Source organism: Peromyscus californicus, unplaced genomic scaffold (assembly GCF_007827085.1).
Source record: "Peromyscus californicus insignis strain IS unplaced genomic scaffold, ASM782708v3 Scaffold_23__1_contigs__length_62951481, whole genome shotgun sequence".
Lineage (NCBI taxonomy): Eukaryota > Metazoa > Chordata > Mammalia > Rodentia > Cricetidae > Peromyscus > Peromyscus californicus.
In genome coordinates, this window is record NW_026294534.1 from 8,223,724 (window position 1) to 8,241,993 (window position 18,270).

At 48.7% G+C, this 18,270-nt stretch overlaps 1 protein-coding gene and 1 pseudogene across 5 annotated transcripts in view; both read right to left on the minus strand.

Annotated features, from left to right (window-relative positions):
• Dcun1d2 (defective in cullin neddylation 1 domain containing 2) overlaps positions 1-18,209 on the minus strand; it is a 35,421-nt gene extending 17,212 nt beyond the window's left edge. For 3 of the 5 annotated variants that reach the window (XM_052751706.1, XM_052751705.1, XM_052751702.1), the window contains exons 1-4: positions 18,100-18,209; positions 11,940-11,989; positions 10,101-10,317; positions 2,224-2,392 (exon numbers count right to left, since the gene is read on the minus strand). In XM_052751706.1, coding sequence (XP_052607666.1) covers positions 2,224-2,392; positions 10,101-10,317; positions 11,940-11,942 — 389 coding nt within the window. In that variant the 5' untranslated portion in view covers positions 11,943-11,989; positions 18,100-18,209. Of the gene's footprint in view, positions 1-2,223; positions 2,393-10,100; positions 10,318-11,939; positions 15,699-18,099 lie in introns of those variants that run through there. The other 2 variants (XM_052751703.1, XM_052751704.1) reach the window with 2 other exon arrangements.
• Positions 12,480-12,578, minus strand: LOC128119512 (uncharacterized; annotated as a pseudogene).
• Positions 18,210-18,270: the final 61 nt, after the last annotated feature.

Genomic DNA, 18,270 nt, shown 5'->3' on the forward strand with positions numbered 1-18,270 from the left:
TGCCCAGCTATCCTCCTGCTTTCTGTACTTTGCTCTTGATGACCCTCCTCCTCATCCTCAAGTACTGGAGACTGGACCCAGGACTTGGAGCATGCTCAGTTCTGTCACTACTACTCTGCCTGCCCAGCTCTACTTTCCTACTTAGGGAAGGATGGATACTATGCTGGCTAGTTTTATGCTGACTTGACGAAACCTAGCATCATTTGGGAAGAGGGACTCTCAATTGAGAGAATGCCTCCATAAGGCAAGTCTGTGGTGTATTGTTGTCTTAGTTAGAGACTGAGGTGGGAGGGCCCACTGATGCAGGACCTACCATCCCTGGAACGTGGTCCTGGATGATATAAAAAAGCAGGCTGAGAGCCGGGCAATGGTGGCGCACGCCTTTAATCCCAGCACTCGCCTTTAATCCCAGCACTCGGGAGGCAGAGCCAGGTGGATCTCTGTGAGTTTGAGGCCAGCCTGGTCTACAGAGCGAGATCCAGGAAAGGCGCAAAGCTACACAGGGAAACCCCGTCTCGGAAAAACAAAAAACAAAAAAACAACAACAACAACAACAGAAAATGAGGCTGAGCCCGCCCCGGGGAGCAAGCCATTGAGCAGACTAAGCACACCCGCCATGGCCTCTGCTTCAGTCCTGCCTCCAGGTTCCCGCCCTGCTTGAGTTCCTGCCCTGACTTCCCTTGGTGTTCACTGTTACCGGAAAGTGTAAGAGGAAGCTCTTTCCTCTCCAAGCTGCTTTTGGTCATGGTGTTTGCTCACAGCAGGAGAGAGCCTAACTATGACAGATAACTTTGTGAACTGCTCACCATTTCTTCTCTCTTTAGAATCTGAGAAGCAGGATTCTCCAGGCTGTAAGGTCACACTTTCCTCACCATTGTGCTGGGGAGTTTTATGTCAGCCTGACACAGGCTAGAGGCATCTGAGAGGGGGAACCTCAGCTGAGAGAGTCCCTCCATCAGGTCTGGCTGTTGGCAAGCCTGCAGGGCATTTTCTTAGCAAGTGACACAAGTGTGTGCTTTAGGGACAATTGACGGTTTTCGGTTGTTCAGCAACTCAAAACAACCGACTCTAAAGCATCAGCAGTGAGTGAGTGTGAGAAGCATCAGCAAGCAGAACAAGTTGGCCTTTGTACCACCTCACCAAGTGTTCAGTAAGTCTAGCAATTAAAAGATACTTTTGTTGGGTGTTTTCATTTCCTTCTGTGTCACATCCGTTAAATGAGCAACATCTTAAGTCATTAATCCTAACTCCATTAGGTAGACTAGAGAAACAAAAAGCAAATGGTATTCTATTGGTATTTAATACAACCACATAACAAATTATACATTTAGTATAAAATAACAGGAGTGGTTAAAAATTCTACCCCGCTATTCACTGTTAATTCAAACTTGGAAGAATATTTGTTTCAAAATCTTAAATTTTATTTTTAGTAATTTAAATTATGCACATGTTCATGTGTATGTCTGCATGTGTGCAGGTCCCTGAGGAGGCCACAGGGGTCAGATCCCCTGGAGCCTGAGTGACAAGCCGTGGATTTGAACAACCTGACATGGGTGCTAGGAACTGAACTACGGCCCTCTGCAAGAGCACTGCAAGTTCTTAACCCGTGAGCCATCTCCTCACCCCAGGGGAGGAATTTTTAAATTCAAAGAATAAGAAGATTTAATGTGAATAAAGACAGTAGATAAAAACTTGAGCTCAGAGGCCGGGCGGTGGTGGCGCACGCCTTTAATCCCAGCACTCGGGAGGCAGAGCCAGGCGAATCTCTGTGAGTTCGAGGCCAGCGTGGGCTACCAAGTGAGTTCCAGGACAGGCGCAAAGCTACACAGAGAAACCCTGTCTCGAAAAACCAAAAAAAAAAAAAAAAAAAACTTGAGCTCGAGCCGGGCAGTGGTGGCGCACGATTTTAGTCCCAGCACTCGGGAGGCAGAGTCAGGCGGATCTCTGTGATTTCGAGGCCAGCCTGGGCTACAGAGTGAGTTCCAGGAGAGGCGCAAAGCTACACAGAGAAACCCTGTCTCGAAAAATCAAAAAAAAAAAACAAAACAAAAAAACAAAAAAAAAACAAAAAAAAACAAAACAAAAAACTTGAGCTCGAAAGGAAACCAAAGGCTTATAATACACAAAGAAAATACATGTATATGAAATTAGTATTTGTAAGTAGTTGAAAATGATCCAAGTTCTTTCCTTCTGAAAAGTTTCAGTTGAGAATAATTCACTTACCCCAGCTCTGTCATGCCATCCACAAATTCCTTTTTGCTAAATTCACATTGAGTGGCAGCCCTGAACTTCCACGCTATGACCAAAACACTAATACTGGCAGGGTCCAGGTTCAGATCATCACAGAACTGCTGAATCCCATCAACTCCGATTTTGTTTTCATCCTGTGGGTCTGTTGTTAAAATTTGGGGGGAAAACATCATACTACATTGAAAATCAATCTAAAATAACTTCTTAGAATCATACTACTCTATTACACAGTTCTATCAAGCATTTCAGCCACACCAAGCAATAAACAACCATTTTCTATTAAGTATGAAACAAATATGGAACATTAAAAAAATCTATCTGGAAAACAGTTCTATCCTTAAAAATCTAGGTTTCTGGATCTTAGGGAAGGAAGAAACACTGGCACTCTTGTAAAGAGAGGTCATCATTAAGAATCATTTAAGGGCTGAGCACACCAGCTCAGAGGAGGAGTGTTCGCATGCATGCTTGAGGCCCTGGGTTCTAACTTCAACACCAGAAAAACAGAAACCAAAGCCCAAACTCTGACTTAATTTCTAGCTGAGGACGAAGATAAGGAACAAAGGTTTGCTCCACGTGCACACGCTGTGGATGTAAACCTAGCTCTGACGCTGGAGAACAGGGGGAGGGAAAGAAGAATGTTCACAGTTCTGCCAAAGCAAAGGTGATTGACTGTTTTCTTTTTAAGTAATTTCATTTGCTAGCTCTAATGCTGTGGGACAATAATTATCCAAGTCAGTTAGCTTAGGCACCCAAATTCAACAGCTTGGAAATTCACACTCCCTAACTCACAAGTCTAGTTTAGAAAGAAGAGAATTCGGGGTCTGTCTATCAAAAAATGAAACAGTAGAGTATATTAAAGACACTTCATCAGCAAGACCTCAGAAACTAGATCTTTTCATTCCTGACAGATATATGTATCATAATACATCATCATAGTATATATGTGAATTCCATTGGTTCAAAGATACAAATGAAAAAAACCTGTGACTCCTTTGCCCAAATAAAGATTGCCCTTTATAGAAACTCTACCTTTCGTTATTCAAGTAGTATCAAAGAAGTTTGTGTATTGTACACGTGGCGCATGTGTGCTGATGTGCATGCCCATGTGTGCATGGAGAGGCTGGAGGTCAAACTCAAGGATTTGCCCTTATTATTCTCCATGCTATTATTTTTTTGATGTTTTTATTTTATGTGTATGAATGTTTTGCCTGTATGCATTAAACTATGTGCATGCTTGTTGCCAGCAGGAGCCAGACAAGGGTGCTGGTTCCCCTGAACTGGAGTTACAAAGGGTTGTGAGCCACCATGTAGATGCTGGGAACCAAATCCCAGTCTTCTCTAAGAGCAGCAAATGCTCTCACCTGCTGAGCCATTTCTCCAGCCCCACCGTCTTATTTCTGGAGACAGGATCTCTCCCTGAGCCTGGAGTATGATGCTTTGGCTGTATTAGATGGCTAGTGAGCCCCTGGAGTCCATCTATGTCTACTCTCCTAGGAGTGGACTTACTGGCGTGTGTCTCCACATTCGGCTTTTACAGGGGTGCTGGGATTCTCAATGCAGGTCCTCATGCTTGTGCAGCAAGTACTTGGCTCACTGAGCCATCTCTCCAGCCCTACTACTCTACTCTGAATGATGCACTTTCTGTCTTTTGAGAGAGGGTTTTGCTGTGTGTCCCAGGCTGACCTTGCATTTGCAGCAATTCTCTTGCCTCAGCTTCCCAAGGGCTGGGATATGCCACGGTGCCCACCAGCAAAGAAAAAAAAAATACACAGATGAAATGAATGAAACCAGAAATCTTCCTGACAGCCCTATGCATGGAGACCCACCATGCTTATGGGACAACGGTTCTATTAAAAAGCAAACAAACAAAACCAACAAAAACCCTGCTTCAACCTGAACAGACAGTTTGAGGGGAAAATGCAGTAACAGGCACAGCACAGCTGGAAGAGCAGCTGCTCAACTGTCCTCAGCATGGCACTCACTGCACAGGACAGGGATTGAGGGGTTGGGTGAAGGCTAGCTTGTCGTCAGTCTTCTCACTCTCTCCCTCATCTCCAGGCTTTCTGCTAAGGAGAGGGGGCTCTAGAACTTGTCCATTCCCTAGATCATCCATGCTGTCCATCCCTGTATCACCATCCGTGCTGTCCGTCCATCCCTGTATCACCATCCGTGCTGTCTGTCCGTCCATCCCTGTATCATCATCCGTGCTGTCTGTCCGTCCATCCCTGTATCATCATCCGTGCCGTCCGTCCATCCCTGTATCACCATCCGTGCTGTCTGTCCGTCCATCCCTGTATCACCATCCGTGCTGTCCGTCCATCCCTGTATCACCATCCGTGCTGTCTGTCCGTCCATCCCTGTATCATCATCCGTGCTGTCCGTCCGTCCATCCCTGTATCATCATCCGTGCTGTCCGTCCGTCCGTCCCTGTATCACCATCCGTGCTGTCCGTCCGTCCATCCCTGTATCACCATCCGTGCTGTCTGTCCGTCCATCCCTGTATCACCATCCGTGCTGTCCGTCCATCCCTGTATCATCATCCGTGCTGTCTGTCCGTCCATCCCTGTATCACCATCCGTGCTGTCCGTCCATCCCTGTATCATCATCCGTGCTGTCTGTCCATCCCTGTATCACCATCCGTGCTGTCTGTCCGTCCATCCCTGTATCATCATCCGTGCTGTCTGTCCGTCCATCCCTGTATCACCATCCGTGCTGTCCGTCAGTCCATCCCTGTATCATCATCCGTGCTGTCTGTCCGTCCATCCCTGTATCACCATCCGTGCTGTCTGTCCGTCCATCCCTGTATCACCATCCGTGCTGTCTGTCCGTCCATCCCTGTATCATCATCCGTGCTGTCTGTCCATCCCTGTATCATCATCCGTGCTGTCTGTCCATCCCTGTATCACCATCCGTGCTGTCCGTCCATCCCTGTATCACCATCCGTGCTGTCTGTCCGTCCATCCCTGTATCACCATCCGTGCTGTCCGTCCATCCCTGTATCACCATCCGTGCTGTCTGTCCGTCCATCCCTGTATCACCATCCGTGCTGTCTGTCCGTCCATCCCTGTATCATCATCCGTGCTGTCCGTCCGTCCGTCCCTGTATCACCATCCGTGCTGTCCGTCCGTCCATCCCTGTATCACCATCCGTGCTGTCTGTCCGTCCATCCCTGTATCACCATCCGTGCTGTCCGTCCATCCCTGTATCATCATCCGTGCTGTCTGTCCGTCCATCCCTGTATCACCATCCGTGCTGTCCGTCCATCCCTGTATCATCATCCGTGCTGTCCGTCCATCCCTGTATCACCATCCGTGCTGTCTGTCCGTCCATCCCTGTATCACCATCCGTGCTGTCCGTCCGTCCATCCCTCTAACATCATCCGTGCTGTCTGTCCGTCCATCCCTGTATCACCATCCGTGCTGTCTGTCCGTCCATCCCTCTAACATCATCCGTGCTGTCTGTCCGTCTGTCCCTGTATCACCATCCGTGCTGTCTGTCCGTCCATCCCTGTATCATCATCCGTGCTGTCTGTCCGTCCATCCCTGTATCACCATCCGTGCTGTCCGTCCGTCCATCCCTCTAACATCATCCGTGCTGTCTGTCCGTCCGTCCCTGTATCACCATCCGTGCTGTCTGTCCGTCCATCCCTGTATCATCATCCGTGCTGTCTGTCCGTCCATCCCTGTATCATCATCCGTGCTGTCTGTCCGTCCGTCCCTGTATCACCATCCGTGCTGTCTGTCCGTCCGTCCCTGTATCACCATCCGTGCTGTCTGTCCGTCCGTCCCTGTATCACCATCCGTGCTGTCCGTCCGTCCATCCCTGTATCACCATCCGTGCTGTCTGTCCGTCCATCCCTGTATCATCATCCGTGCTGTCTGTCCGTCCATCCCTGTATCACCATCCTTGCTGTCTGTCCGTCCATCCCTGTATCACCATCCGTGCTGTCTGTCCGTCCATCCCTGTATCACCATCCGTGCTGTCTGTCCGTCCATCCCTGTATCATCATCCGTGCTGTCTGTCCGTCCATCCCTGTATCACCATCCGTGCTGTCCGTCCGTCCATCCCTCTATCATCATCCGTGCTGTCCGTCCATCCCTGTATCACCATCCGTGCTGTCTGTCCGTCCATCCCTGTATCATCATCCGTGCTGTCTGTCCGTCCATCCCTGTATCACCATCCGTGCTGTCCGTCCATCCCTGTATCACCATCCGTGCTGTCTTTCCGTCCATCCCTGTATCATCATCCGTGCTGTCTGTCCGTCCATCCCTGTATCATCATCCGTGCTGTCCGTCCGTCCGTCCCTGTATCACCATCCGTGCTGTCTGTCCGTCCCTGTATCATCATCCGTGCTGTCTGTCCATCCCTGTATCATCATCCGTGCTGTCCGTCCATCCCTGTATCACCATCCGTGCTGTCTGTCCGTCCATCCCTGTATCACCATCCGTGCTGTCTGTCCGTCCATCCCTGTATCACCATCCGTGCTGTCTGTCCGTCCATCCCTGTATCACCATCCGTGCTGTCTGTCCGTCCATCCCTGTATCATCATCCGTGCTGTCTGTCCGTCCATCCCTGTATCACCATCCGTGCTGTCCGTCCATCCCTGTATCATCATCCGTGCTGTCTGTCCATCCCTGTATCACCATCCGTGCTGTCTGTCCGTCCATCCCTGTATCATCATCCGTGCTGTCTGTCCGTCCATCCCTGTATCACCATCCGTGCTGTCCGTCAGTCCATCCCTGTATCATCATCCGTGCTGTCTGTCCGTCCATCCCTGTATCACCATCCGTGCTGTCTGTCCGTCCATCCCTGTATCACCATCCGTGCTGTCTGTCCGTCCATCCCTGTATCATCATCCGTGCTGTCTGTCCATCCCTGTATCATCATCCGTGCTGTCTGTCCATCCCTGTATCACCATCCGTGCTGTCCGTCCATCCCTGTATCACCATCCGTGCTGTCTGTCCGTCCATCCCTGTATCACCATCCGTGCTGTCTGTCCGTCCATCCCTGTATCATCATCCGTGCTGTCCGTCCGTCCGTCCCTGTATCACCATCCGTGCTGTCCGTCCGTCCATCCCTGTATCACCATCCGTGCTGTCTGTCCGTCCATCCCTGTATCACCATCCGTGCTGTCCGTCCATCCCTGTATCATCATCCGTGCTGTCTGTCCGTCCATCCCTGTATCACCATCCGTGCTGTCCGTCCATCCCTGTATCATCATCCGTGCTGTCCGTCCATCCCTGTATCACCATCCGTGCTGTCTGTCCGTCCATCCCTGTATCACCATCCGTGCTGTCCGTCCGTCCATCCCTCTAACATCATCCGTGCTGTCTGTCCGTCCATCCCTGTATCACCATCCGTGCTGTCTGTCCGTCCATCCCTCTAACATCATCCGTGCTGTCTGTCCGTCCGTCCCTGTATCACCATCCGTGCTGTCTGTCCGTCCATCCCTGTATCATCATCCGTGCTGTCTGTCCGTCCATCCCTGTATCACCATCCGTGCTGTCCGTCCGTCCATCCCTCTAACATCATCCGTGCTGTCTGTCCGTCCGTCCCTGTATCACCATCCGTGCTGTCTGTCCGTCCATCCCTGTATCATCATCCGTGCTGTCTGTCCGTCCATCCCTGTATCATCATCCGTGCTGTCTGTCCGTCCGTCCCTGTATCACCATCCGTGCTGTCTGTCCGTCCGTCCCTGTATCACCATCCGTGCTGTCTGTCCGTCCGTCCCTGTATCACCATCCGTGCTGTCCGTCCGTCCATCCCTGTATCACCATCCGTGCTGTCTGTCCGTCCATCCCTGTATCATCATCCGTGCTGTCTGTCCGTCCATCCCTGTATCACCATCCTTGCTGTCTGTCCGTCCATCCCTGTATCACCATCCGTGCTGTCTGTCCGTCCATCCCTGTATCACCATCCGTGCTGTCTGTCCGTCCATCCCTGTATCATCATCCGTGCTGTCTGTCCGTCCATCCCTGTATCACCATCCGTGCTGTCCGTCCGTCCATCCCTCTATCATCATCCGTGCTGTCCGTCCATCCCTGTATCACCATCCGTGCTGTCCGTCCGTCCGTCCCTGTATCACCATCCGTGCTGTCTGTCCGTCCCTGTATCATCATCCGTGCTGTCTGTCCATCCCTGTATCATCATCCGTGCTGTCCGTCCATCCCTGTATCACCATCCGTGCTGTCTGTCCGTCCATCCCTGTATCACCATCCGTGCTGTCTGTCCGTCCATCCCTGTATCACCATCCGTGCTGTCTGTCCGTCCATCCCTGTATCATCATCCGTGCTGTCTGTCCGTCCATCCCTGTATCATCATCCGTGCTGTCTGTCCGTCCATCCCTGTATCATCATCCGTGCTGTCTGTCCGTCCATCCCTGTATCATCATCCGTGCTGTCTGTCCGTCCATCCCTGTATCACCATCCGTGCTGTCTGTCCGTCCATCCCTGTATCATCATCCGTGCTGTCTGTCCGTCCATCCCTGTATCATCATCCGTGCTGTCCGTCCGTCCGTCCCTGTATCACCATCCGTGCTGTCCGTCCGTCCGTCCCTGTATCACCATCCGTGCTGTCTGTCCGTCCATCCCTGTATCACCATCCGTGCTGTCCGTCCGTCCATCCCTGTATCATCATCCGTGCTGTCTGTCCGTCCATCCCTGTATCATCATCCGTGCTGTCTGTCCGTCCATCCCTGTATCATCATCCGTGCTGTCTGTCCGTCCATCCCTCTGTCACCATCCGTGCTGTCTGTCCGTCCACCCCTGTATCACCATCCGTGCTGTCTGTCCGTCCATCCCTCTATCACCATCCGTGCTGTCTGTCCGTCCATCCCTCTATCACCATCCGTGCTGTCTGTCCGTCCATCCCTGTATCATCATCCGTGCTGTCCGTCCGTCCGTCCCTGTATCACCATCCGTGCTGTCCGTCCGTCCATCCCTGTATCACCATCCGTGCTGTCCGTCCGTCCATCCCTGTATCACCATCCGTGCTGTCTGTCCGTCCATCCCTGTATCACCATCCGTGCTGTCCGTCCGTCCATCCCTGTATCATCATCCGTGCTGTCCGTCCATCCCTGTATCACCATCCGTGCTGTCTGTCCGTCCATCCCTGTATCATCATCCGTGCTGTCCGTCCATCCCTGTATCACCATCCGTGCTGTCCGTCCATCCCTGTATCACCATCCGTGCTGTCTGTCCGTCCATCCCTGTATCATCATCCGTGCTGTCCGTCCGTCCATCCCTGTATCATCATCCGTGCTGTCTGTCCGTCCATCCCTGTATCACCATCCGTGCTGTCTTTCCGTCCATCCCTGTATCATCATCCGTGCTGTCTGTCTGTCCATCCCTGTATCACCATCCGTGCTGTCCGTCCGTCCATCCCTGTATCACCATCCGTGCTGTCTGTCCGTCCATCCCTGTATCACCATCCGTGCTGTCCGTCCGTCCATCCCTGTATCATCATCCGTGCTGTCTGTCCGTCCATCCCTGTATCATCATCCGTGCTGTCTGTCCATCCCTGTATCACCATCCGTGCTGTCTGTCCGTCCATCCCTGTATCATCATCCGTGCTGTCTGTCCGTCCATCCCTGTATCACCATCCGTGCTGTCCGTCCATCCCTGTATCATCATCCGTGCTGTCTGTCCGTCCATCCCTGTATCATCATCCGTGCTGTCTGTCCGTCCATCCCTGTATCATCATCCGTGCTGTCTGTCCATCCCTGTATCACCATCCGTGCTGTCTGTCCGTCCATCCCTGTATCACCATCCGTGCTGTCTGTCCGTCCATCCCTGTATCATCATCCGTGCTGCTCACCACAGCGTTGGCTTTGCTGCCGTTTCACCCCTTACCTTTGTACCTTCCATACAGCTGCTCCAGCTTCTTCTGGTCCACAGTGCTCTTCATAGACTCTCGGTGGAACGCCTCTGGGTTTTGGAAGAAGCTGTCTGTAGCCTCGTCTAGTTTCCACTCATTCTGTGTCAGGCAGTAGACAGCAGTTTTCTCGCTAGCCTGGGTGCATGCCATGAACTGGCGGACTTTGTCCTTCTGAGTTGATTTAAGTTTATGCTTTGGGATGAAAAAAAAAAAGGTGGGAAAGCCAATGAAGCCACGTTTGCTCAGCCTCTGCTCTTTTTGTTTGTTTTGTTCTGTTTTTTGAGACAGGGTTTCACTGTGTAGCTCTGTCTGTCTTGGAACTCGCTCTGTAGACCAGGCTGGCCTAGAACTCAAGAGATCCACCTGCCTTTGCCTCCTGAGTGCTGGGACTAAAGGTGTGCACCACCACCTGGCATGCCTCTATTCTTAACACCTACATTTTAACTTGATTTATTTTTCTTGTTGGATTCAACTTTCAGAATAGCAGGAACCAAAACCTTGCTCTTCATCAGTTCAAAAGGACTATATAGTCTTCTGAAAATGGAAATGATAGCGTCTCTATAGTAACAAATATATAAAAGTTCAATCTCCAAAACTAATGAAAATCAACCTTTTATAGAAAATATACTACAAGCCAGGAGTGGTGGGGTACATCAGTCATCCCAGAACTTGGGAGCTAGAATTAGGACTATGAACAAGTTCAAGGCCAGCCTCTATGCAATGAGTTCTAAGGTAGCCAGGGGTTATATGGGAGACCCTGTCTACAAATAAGTAAATAAATAAATAAATAAATAAGCTAGCCAAGTATGGTGGTGCATACCTTTAATTGCAGCACATGGGAGGCAGAGGCAGGTGGATATTCACAGGTCAGCCTGGTCTGCAAAGAAAGTTCCAGGCCAGCCAGGGCCATGTAGTAAGCTTGTCTTAAAAAACAAAAAAGAAAAAGAAAAACATTTTCTTATCTACTTAGTTCCTTTTGTATAAAATATAGCTTTCCCCCCTTAAAAATATTAGCACAATATCTCAGTGACACACATCAGGTACTGTCAACATCACAGGGACCTGATGCCATCACAGGGGCCACCCGCAGAGTCATTAGCTTCCATTAAGTGCGGGCTGTAATGAATAGGGAGAAAAATGGACCGTTTGGAAGCCCTAGTTTTAAGGCTTTTCCTGGATTACAAGCAGAACCATGCTGATGGAACACACAAATAACCAAGAGTTATGCTGGAGGTCACTGCAGAAGTGCCACACGCACAAAAAGAGCTTATGATGACATGAACACGATAGTACTGCATGTGAGATGGGAAGCAGGACAGAGGCTGTGGTCGGCAGTACATAATCAAACTGCCAAGTGACGGTGCTATATATAGTCTCCAGTGAAACAGGAGAGCATCTGCATACTTGCAGCCCAGCGTGGCTGCTTCTCTAAGGTAACTTGGGGTAAGTCACACCAGCAGTGTTACTCATGTCTAGAAATCAAAACAGAGTCCATATTCTACAGGTGTCTTTATTCGGTAGTACTGGGGATCAAACCTGGGGCCTCATGCATGCTATGAAAGTGCCATGCTACAGTGGTATATCACCCGTCCTGAGGCTTGTTTTTTTTTTTTTAATAAAGAAGCTTTATACAATAATAAGGGAACAATTTTTACTTAAGAGGATTACACTTATCTTGTTCAAATAAAGATGAGAATTTATAGCAAAACAGAATAAATTTTAGCTTACAGAAATACATAATGAATAGCAAGGTGTAGATGGAGAAATCAAGGGGCACAAGGCAGGAATGGGATTAGAATAAAAGACATGCATACCATGTACCAGAGTTGAAAAGGGGCTGAAAAGCAGGCTCCAAGCCTCCTAGCTGCCACAGCAAAGAAGAAAACCCGATTAGGTGAAGAAAATCTCTTGTAGTCACATGTAAAAATCTACCAACGGATCCAACATAGTTCTGTGCTCCTGGCCTCAATCCTGAGGGAAACGGTCCTCATAGCCCCTTATGAAGTAAGGCAGGTGCAATGCCCCCTGTGAGGATGTAAATATCAACAACAGAAAACAGAGCACATCCCAGAGTCCTAATGCAAACCGCATGCTTGTGTCAAAACACTCGTGTGCTGACCCGGCAGAAGAAGACGATGCAGTCAAATACAGCACGCTTGAGGAGGCACTGCAGCTCCTGGGTGCTGAGACCTTATGGGGGCTCACAATGACCAAACAGTCTTCCTAAGCCTCTAGAATGTCACCAGTCTCATGCTCTTCTTCTCACTGAGTATGCAGGAGAGGCCTCTAGGCACTCCACAATTATTTGTGATATAAAAAGAGGATGAACACACAAAGATCAAAACCTTTTTAAAAAAAATACAGAACATTTCATGTGCCATCCTTGCACAGTGGCCATCCCAATCTTCTCTGTATGGTTCCAATTTGAGTATATGTGATGCCAAGGTGAGCACAAGAACTTACCTTTTATGATGCTGGACAGTAAGATATTTTCATAGATGTAAGGGGGAAAAATGGGTTCACTATTGCAACCTCCATCCCCAGAAAGGGCCTCTCTGTGTAGTCCTGGCTATTCTAGAACTCACTCTGTAGACCAGGTTGGTCTTGAACTCACAGAGGTCTGCCTCTCTCTGAGTGCTGGGATTGAAGACGTGTGCCACCACTTCCCAGCTGCAAATTCTTTAGAAGATTTTGTAAATTTTATTTATTATTTTCATGTGTATGAGTGTTTTGCCTGCTTTATACCTGTGCACTGTGTGTGCAGTATCCATGGTGGCCAGCAGAGGGTGTGGAATACCTCAAGACTGGAGTTCCAGATGACTGTGAGCTGCCATGTGAGTGCTGGGAATCGATCCCTGGTCCTCTGGAAGAGCAGCCAGGTATTCTTGACAGCTGAGCCATCTCTTTACAAAGTCTAAAATATGTTTATTCTGAAATGTAAATTCCTGACATGGTAAATTCTGATGACCACTATTATATACTACAAATACATGGGGTTCCTGAGACAAAGGCATAGACAGTGAATACTGCAAGCTGTAGTCATATAGTCTTTCACACATACTCAGCATTGAAGAGTAAAGGTCAATGGCTCAGACACTATGTACATGCAAATAAAACTTTATACAGGCCTGGCTTGTTGGCTCTAATCGGCTGCTCCAATATAGGTTTGGGGGGAATATATTCTGCACACTATTCCTTAAAACTGAGCCTTTGAAAACAATAGACAAAGAATCCAAGGTACATTCTTGGCTAAGATCAAATTTAAATTAGGACAGATCTTATACACTCTCCTAGTTATCTGACAACTGAAGGAGACAGTATCTTTTTATGAATCTGACAATCTCCCTATGGGAAGACTGGCTACTTAAAAAGCCTTAAGAGAAAGACAAATCTGACATGCCCTCTATTAAGAATAGACGTGGTATCTTTACTGTGAAATAGCCCTTAGTGCTAGAATCGACACTTTTGCCATAGCTATAAAACTAACTTTGGGATATGTAAGAGAGTATCACTCAATCATAAAAAGGAATGAAACAGCAACAAATGCCACAATGTGAGTGAATCTCAAAAACACTGTGCTCAGCCAAACAAGCCAGACACAAAGGGCCACATATTACAGAAAATGTTATATGCTATATGCAATGTGCAGAATATGCATCTGGAGGTTAGTGGATACCAGGGGCTGAAGAGGAGGGGGGAGCTGGGAAGTGCTTATGGGCCCATGATTTTCTTTGAGGTGATGAAATATTTTAGAACTAGATAAAGGGGGTGGCTGTACAATATTGGGACCATGCTAATCACTATAAATTTGTACACTAAAAAAAAAAAAATCAACAAAGCAAGCAAGAACCTCCAAGACTCCAGTTATATCCCCTGGAACAGCTGCACCATTTGACAAGTGTAATGTCACAGAGAGCTGCACATCAAGAAACTGTCGACATCTGGAAGACAGGATGATGCCTGGCTCTGAGCTATGACTCCTGAAGTCATCTCTGTAGGCCTCTTCCAGTGTGTTACAACTCAGCTTTATCTAGGTCAGTGGTTCTCAACCTTCCTAATGCTGCGACCCTCTAATACAGTTCCTCATGTTGTGGTGACCCCCAACCTATTTTTTTGTTACTTCAAACTGCAATTTTGCTACTGTTATGAATTGTAATGTAAATATATGGCATGCAGGACAACTGATTTGTGATCCCTGGGAAAAGATTGTTTGACTCCCAAAGGGGTTGTGACCCATAGGTTGAGACCTACATCTAGTGCAAAGAGCATTATGTGATAGATGCAAGTATACATCAGGCACTCAAAGAGGTTCTGAATGACCTCTATGTTAGTTAAAGAGTGGGCAGAGTGCAGACAGGAACGTAAACAGACCTCCCTTCAATCTATTAAAACTGGTCTAGCTGTACAGGATACCCCCACCAACTGCGCACGTCAAGGGAGGGCCAAGGTGCTAGTCCAGCAGGAGCTGCAGCGACACCCATGAAGGAAGATCAAGGTGTTGGCAGCACAGTCACATAGTCTGATGTCAGCCTTTACAGACGCTGTCATTAAAGAATGATATCTGGATGCCGGCATGGTAGTGCATGCCTTTAGTCCCAGCACTTGGGAGGCAGAGGAGGATCAAGCTCTGTGAGTCTGGGGACAGCCTGGTCTACATAATGAGTTCCTGACCAGTTAATGTTACATAGTGAGATCCTCCACCCACCTCACCACCCCAGAAAAAAGTGCCTGGCAAAGTGGCTCGGTGTGCTCACCCGACAAGCCTGACAACCTGTGTTCAATCTCCAGAAACCATGAGAAAGGGGGAAGGAGAGAGCTGAAGCCACAGGTGTCTTCTGACTTCCACATGTCTGCCTCACAATAAAAAGTATTTTTATAAGGTTTATTTCAATTTTATGCGCATGTTTCATCTGCACGTCTGGTGCCCATGAAAGTCAGAAGAGGGTGACAGATCCCCTGCAACTGGAGTTAAAGGCAGTTGTGAGCTGCTGTGTGGGTGATGAAAACCAAACCTGGGTCCTCTTAACTGCTGAGCCATTTCTCCAGCCCCAATAATAAATGTTTTTAGAAACCAATAATCAGCAGCTACATCTAGAGAGTGCTTGCTTTGCATTAAAAACCAGCTAAGAGAAACCAGGCGGTGGCAGCGTACACCTTTAATCCCAGTGCTTGGGAGACAAAAAAAGGCAGGTCTGTGTGAGTTCGAGGCCGGCCTGGTTTACAGAATGAGTTCCAGGACAGGTACGGCTACACAGAGAAACCCTGTCTCGAAAAACCAACCAACCAACCAACCAACCAACCAACCAACCAAAAAACCAAAAAGCTACAAGAACTCAGGTTCAATGGGAAGGGGAACTGGTAAAACTTTAAGAAAAATGGCTTATAAATTAAAAATTTATAGGAAAATAAAAGAGTTCCAAGTCCATCCATGTAGTAGATGAGAAATCCATGTCAAGGTCTACTCAGGCAAGTGATTCCATTACAGCTTAGCTTTAATGGGAACCAAAGTACTAGAGAGCATTTTCCATGTTTCTTTATTTTAGTGTTCTAAAATGCATAGAATTTTTTAGTATAATTCTTTATATATTTTTTTAAATTTTTATGTATACTTGTCTGCATATACACCTACCTGCACATCAGATCCCATAGACAGTTGTGAGCTGCCATGTGGGTGCTGGGAATTGAACTCAGGACCTCTGGAAAAGCAGCCAGTGCTCTTAACCTCTGAGCCATCTCTCCAGCCCCTAATTCTTTATATTTATTTATTTATTTATTTATTTATTTATTTATTTATTTATTTATTTTGTGTGCATATGCCACCATGTGTTTGTGTGTGTACATCAGAAAAAAACTTGTATTGTTGGTTTTCCTTATCTACCATATGGATTCTGGGGACTGAACTCAGGTCATTAGGCTTGGTGGCCGGTGCCCTTACCTGCAAAACCATCTCACTGGCTCCTAAAATGTACAAAATTCTTGAAATAAAAACTGGGAGAGTCCAGTTGACCTCAAGAATTGGCTATTAGTATTAGAACTATTCCTGGAAATGATATTTTAAAAAAGACTTTTTTATTTTGAGACCAGGTCTCACTATGTAGCCTGGCCTGGAACTTGCTATGTAGACCAGGCTGGCCTTGAACTCTGAGATCTGATGGCTCTGACTCCCAAGTGCTGGGATTTAAAATGTGTGTCTGCATGCCAGGCTACACACACACACACACACACACACACACACACACACACACACACACACACAGGAGCACTCTTATGCCCCACAGATGCCAGAAGAGTACATTGGATGTCTTGAAGTTGGAGTTACAGGCAATTAAGTTGCCTGATGCTGAGTTTGAGAACAGAACTCAGATTACTTTTAACTGCTGAGCTATCACTTCAGCCTGGAGTGGTAGATTTTACTTGTGTTAACCCTTTTGGTCAATTAAATTGCAAAAAAAAATATTTCACTCTAAGAAAACCATTTTAGGAAGAGATGAATGGAGCTCCTTCGGGGACAACCTCTTGGGTGCACTCTTTGCCTAACATTTCCAATAGCTCATCTGCATCACTTTCAGATGTTTCAAAATTAAATTTACAGTAGACCACTGTTACAAGTGCCTAAAGTCACTGATTAGTGTTTTCATAGTCTCCCACAGAGCTCAACACAGTTCCTCACATACAACAGTAGCTCTTCAGAATTGTTTCAGCAATTGAATACAGAAAACAGGACAAGTGGACCTTCTGAACGGCTGAATGTGGCCTGGAACAGAACAGGTGACCTTCTGAATAGTGGGAAGCTGGGACTTCAAACGCTTAATGAGTTATCTTGTAAAAATAGCACACAATTCAGGCACAAGGGCGCTCCTATATAAGATTTTAAAAGCATCTGTAAAATGTCCTTCCAGAGACATCTCCTCTTAGGCTCACAGGACAACCATTTGATCAATTTGTGGTCCACTTTAGGTTTGACTGTGCTTTGGCATGTGCAGGCCTGGAGAGTGGGTCGTTAAATCCAAATGCTTCCGGATCTTCAGCCTCCCACATTTCCTTCCCACGTTAAGTTCCTGTTCGAATGCATAGGTGAGTGGCTTGGCCGCTGGGTCTGCTAGCTGCTGGTCAGAGGAGTCCTTCGGCTGCTCTTCTTCATTATTTCTTGGTTTCTGGGTTTATACCTTCTAGTTTTCCAGCCTCACCCTTCTCGGTATCCGTTCCACCCTCTCTTGTCTTCCTAAGAGGTTCTCAGCCCTCTGCTTTCCTCTACACAAACAGACACCGCTCTAGGGACAGAGACAAAACTTGTCTTCCTGGGCTCCCATCCGCCCGCAGCCTCTCAGAGCATGGCTACCCCGAGGTCCAAAGAATGGGGCTGTCAAGAGTCCCTCCCGCGGTCTAGGCCTTTGCACAGCCCTACTCGGCTAACCCTCCTCTACCTCGGGGTCCTGCCCGTCTCTCCCCGTCTCCAGGAGCCCCAGCCTGATTCCGGCTCTGGAAGAGAGCGGGCAATCGGTGACATCCTCTCCCGGCGCCAGCAGCTGCGCGGATCGCACACCATCCTCACCCCGCAGAGCCTCGCGCACCACCTCCCCGGGACCGCTTCCTTCCATCTCTTCCAGAAACCTCGGCGACGGAGAGCTTGCAGAGCTCGGCCAGCTCCGCCCCAGTCGGCGTCACTGTCCCCTCCTGCCGCGGGTCGGCTCCGCCCACCGGGCAGGTGTCACCCGGCTCACTCTCAGCCCCGTCCCGCCCTCCGGTCAGGTCAGCCCTGGGCCGATCGGGTGCCGTTGCCCTCCCTGAGACCCAACCGGGCTCCTCACACCTCACAGGCAGGGCCATGCCTCTCCAAGCCAACCGTGCCCCTCCCTCCGCACCCCGACGGGGACACCCGGCCTCCTCCGTTCAGTTATCCTGAAGCCAGCACAGAGCGGTGACCTCCGCGCCCGGCTCTGGCCGCACCTGCCAAGCGCAAACCCCGCCACCTACCATGCTCCCCAACGCTGCCGAAGCGGCTTCAATTTTCTGCGCAAGCGCACGCCGCTCTCCTCTGCGCAGGCGAACGCCGCCGCGGCAAGCAGCAGGTTCTCGGCGCAGGCGCAGTGTACTGACGCTCACTTTGGCAAACTGGGACGCTCGCCCAGTCTCCGGCTCTCTGAG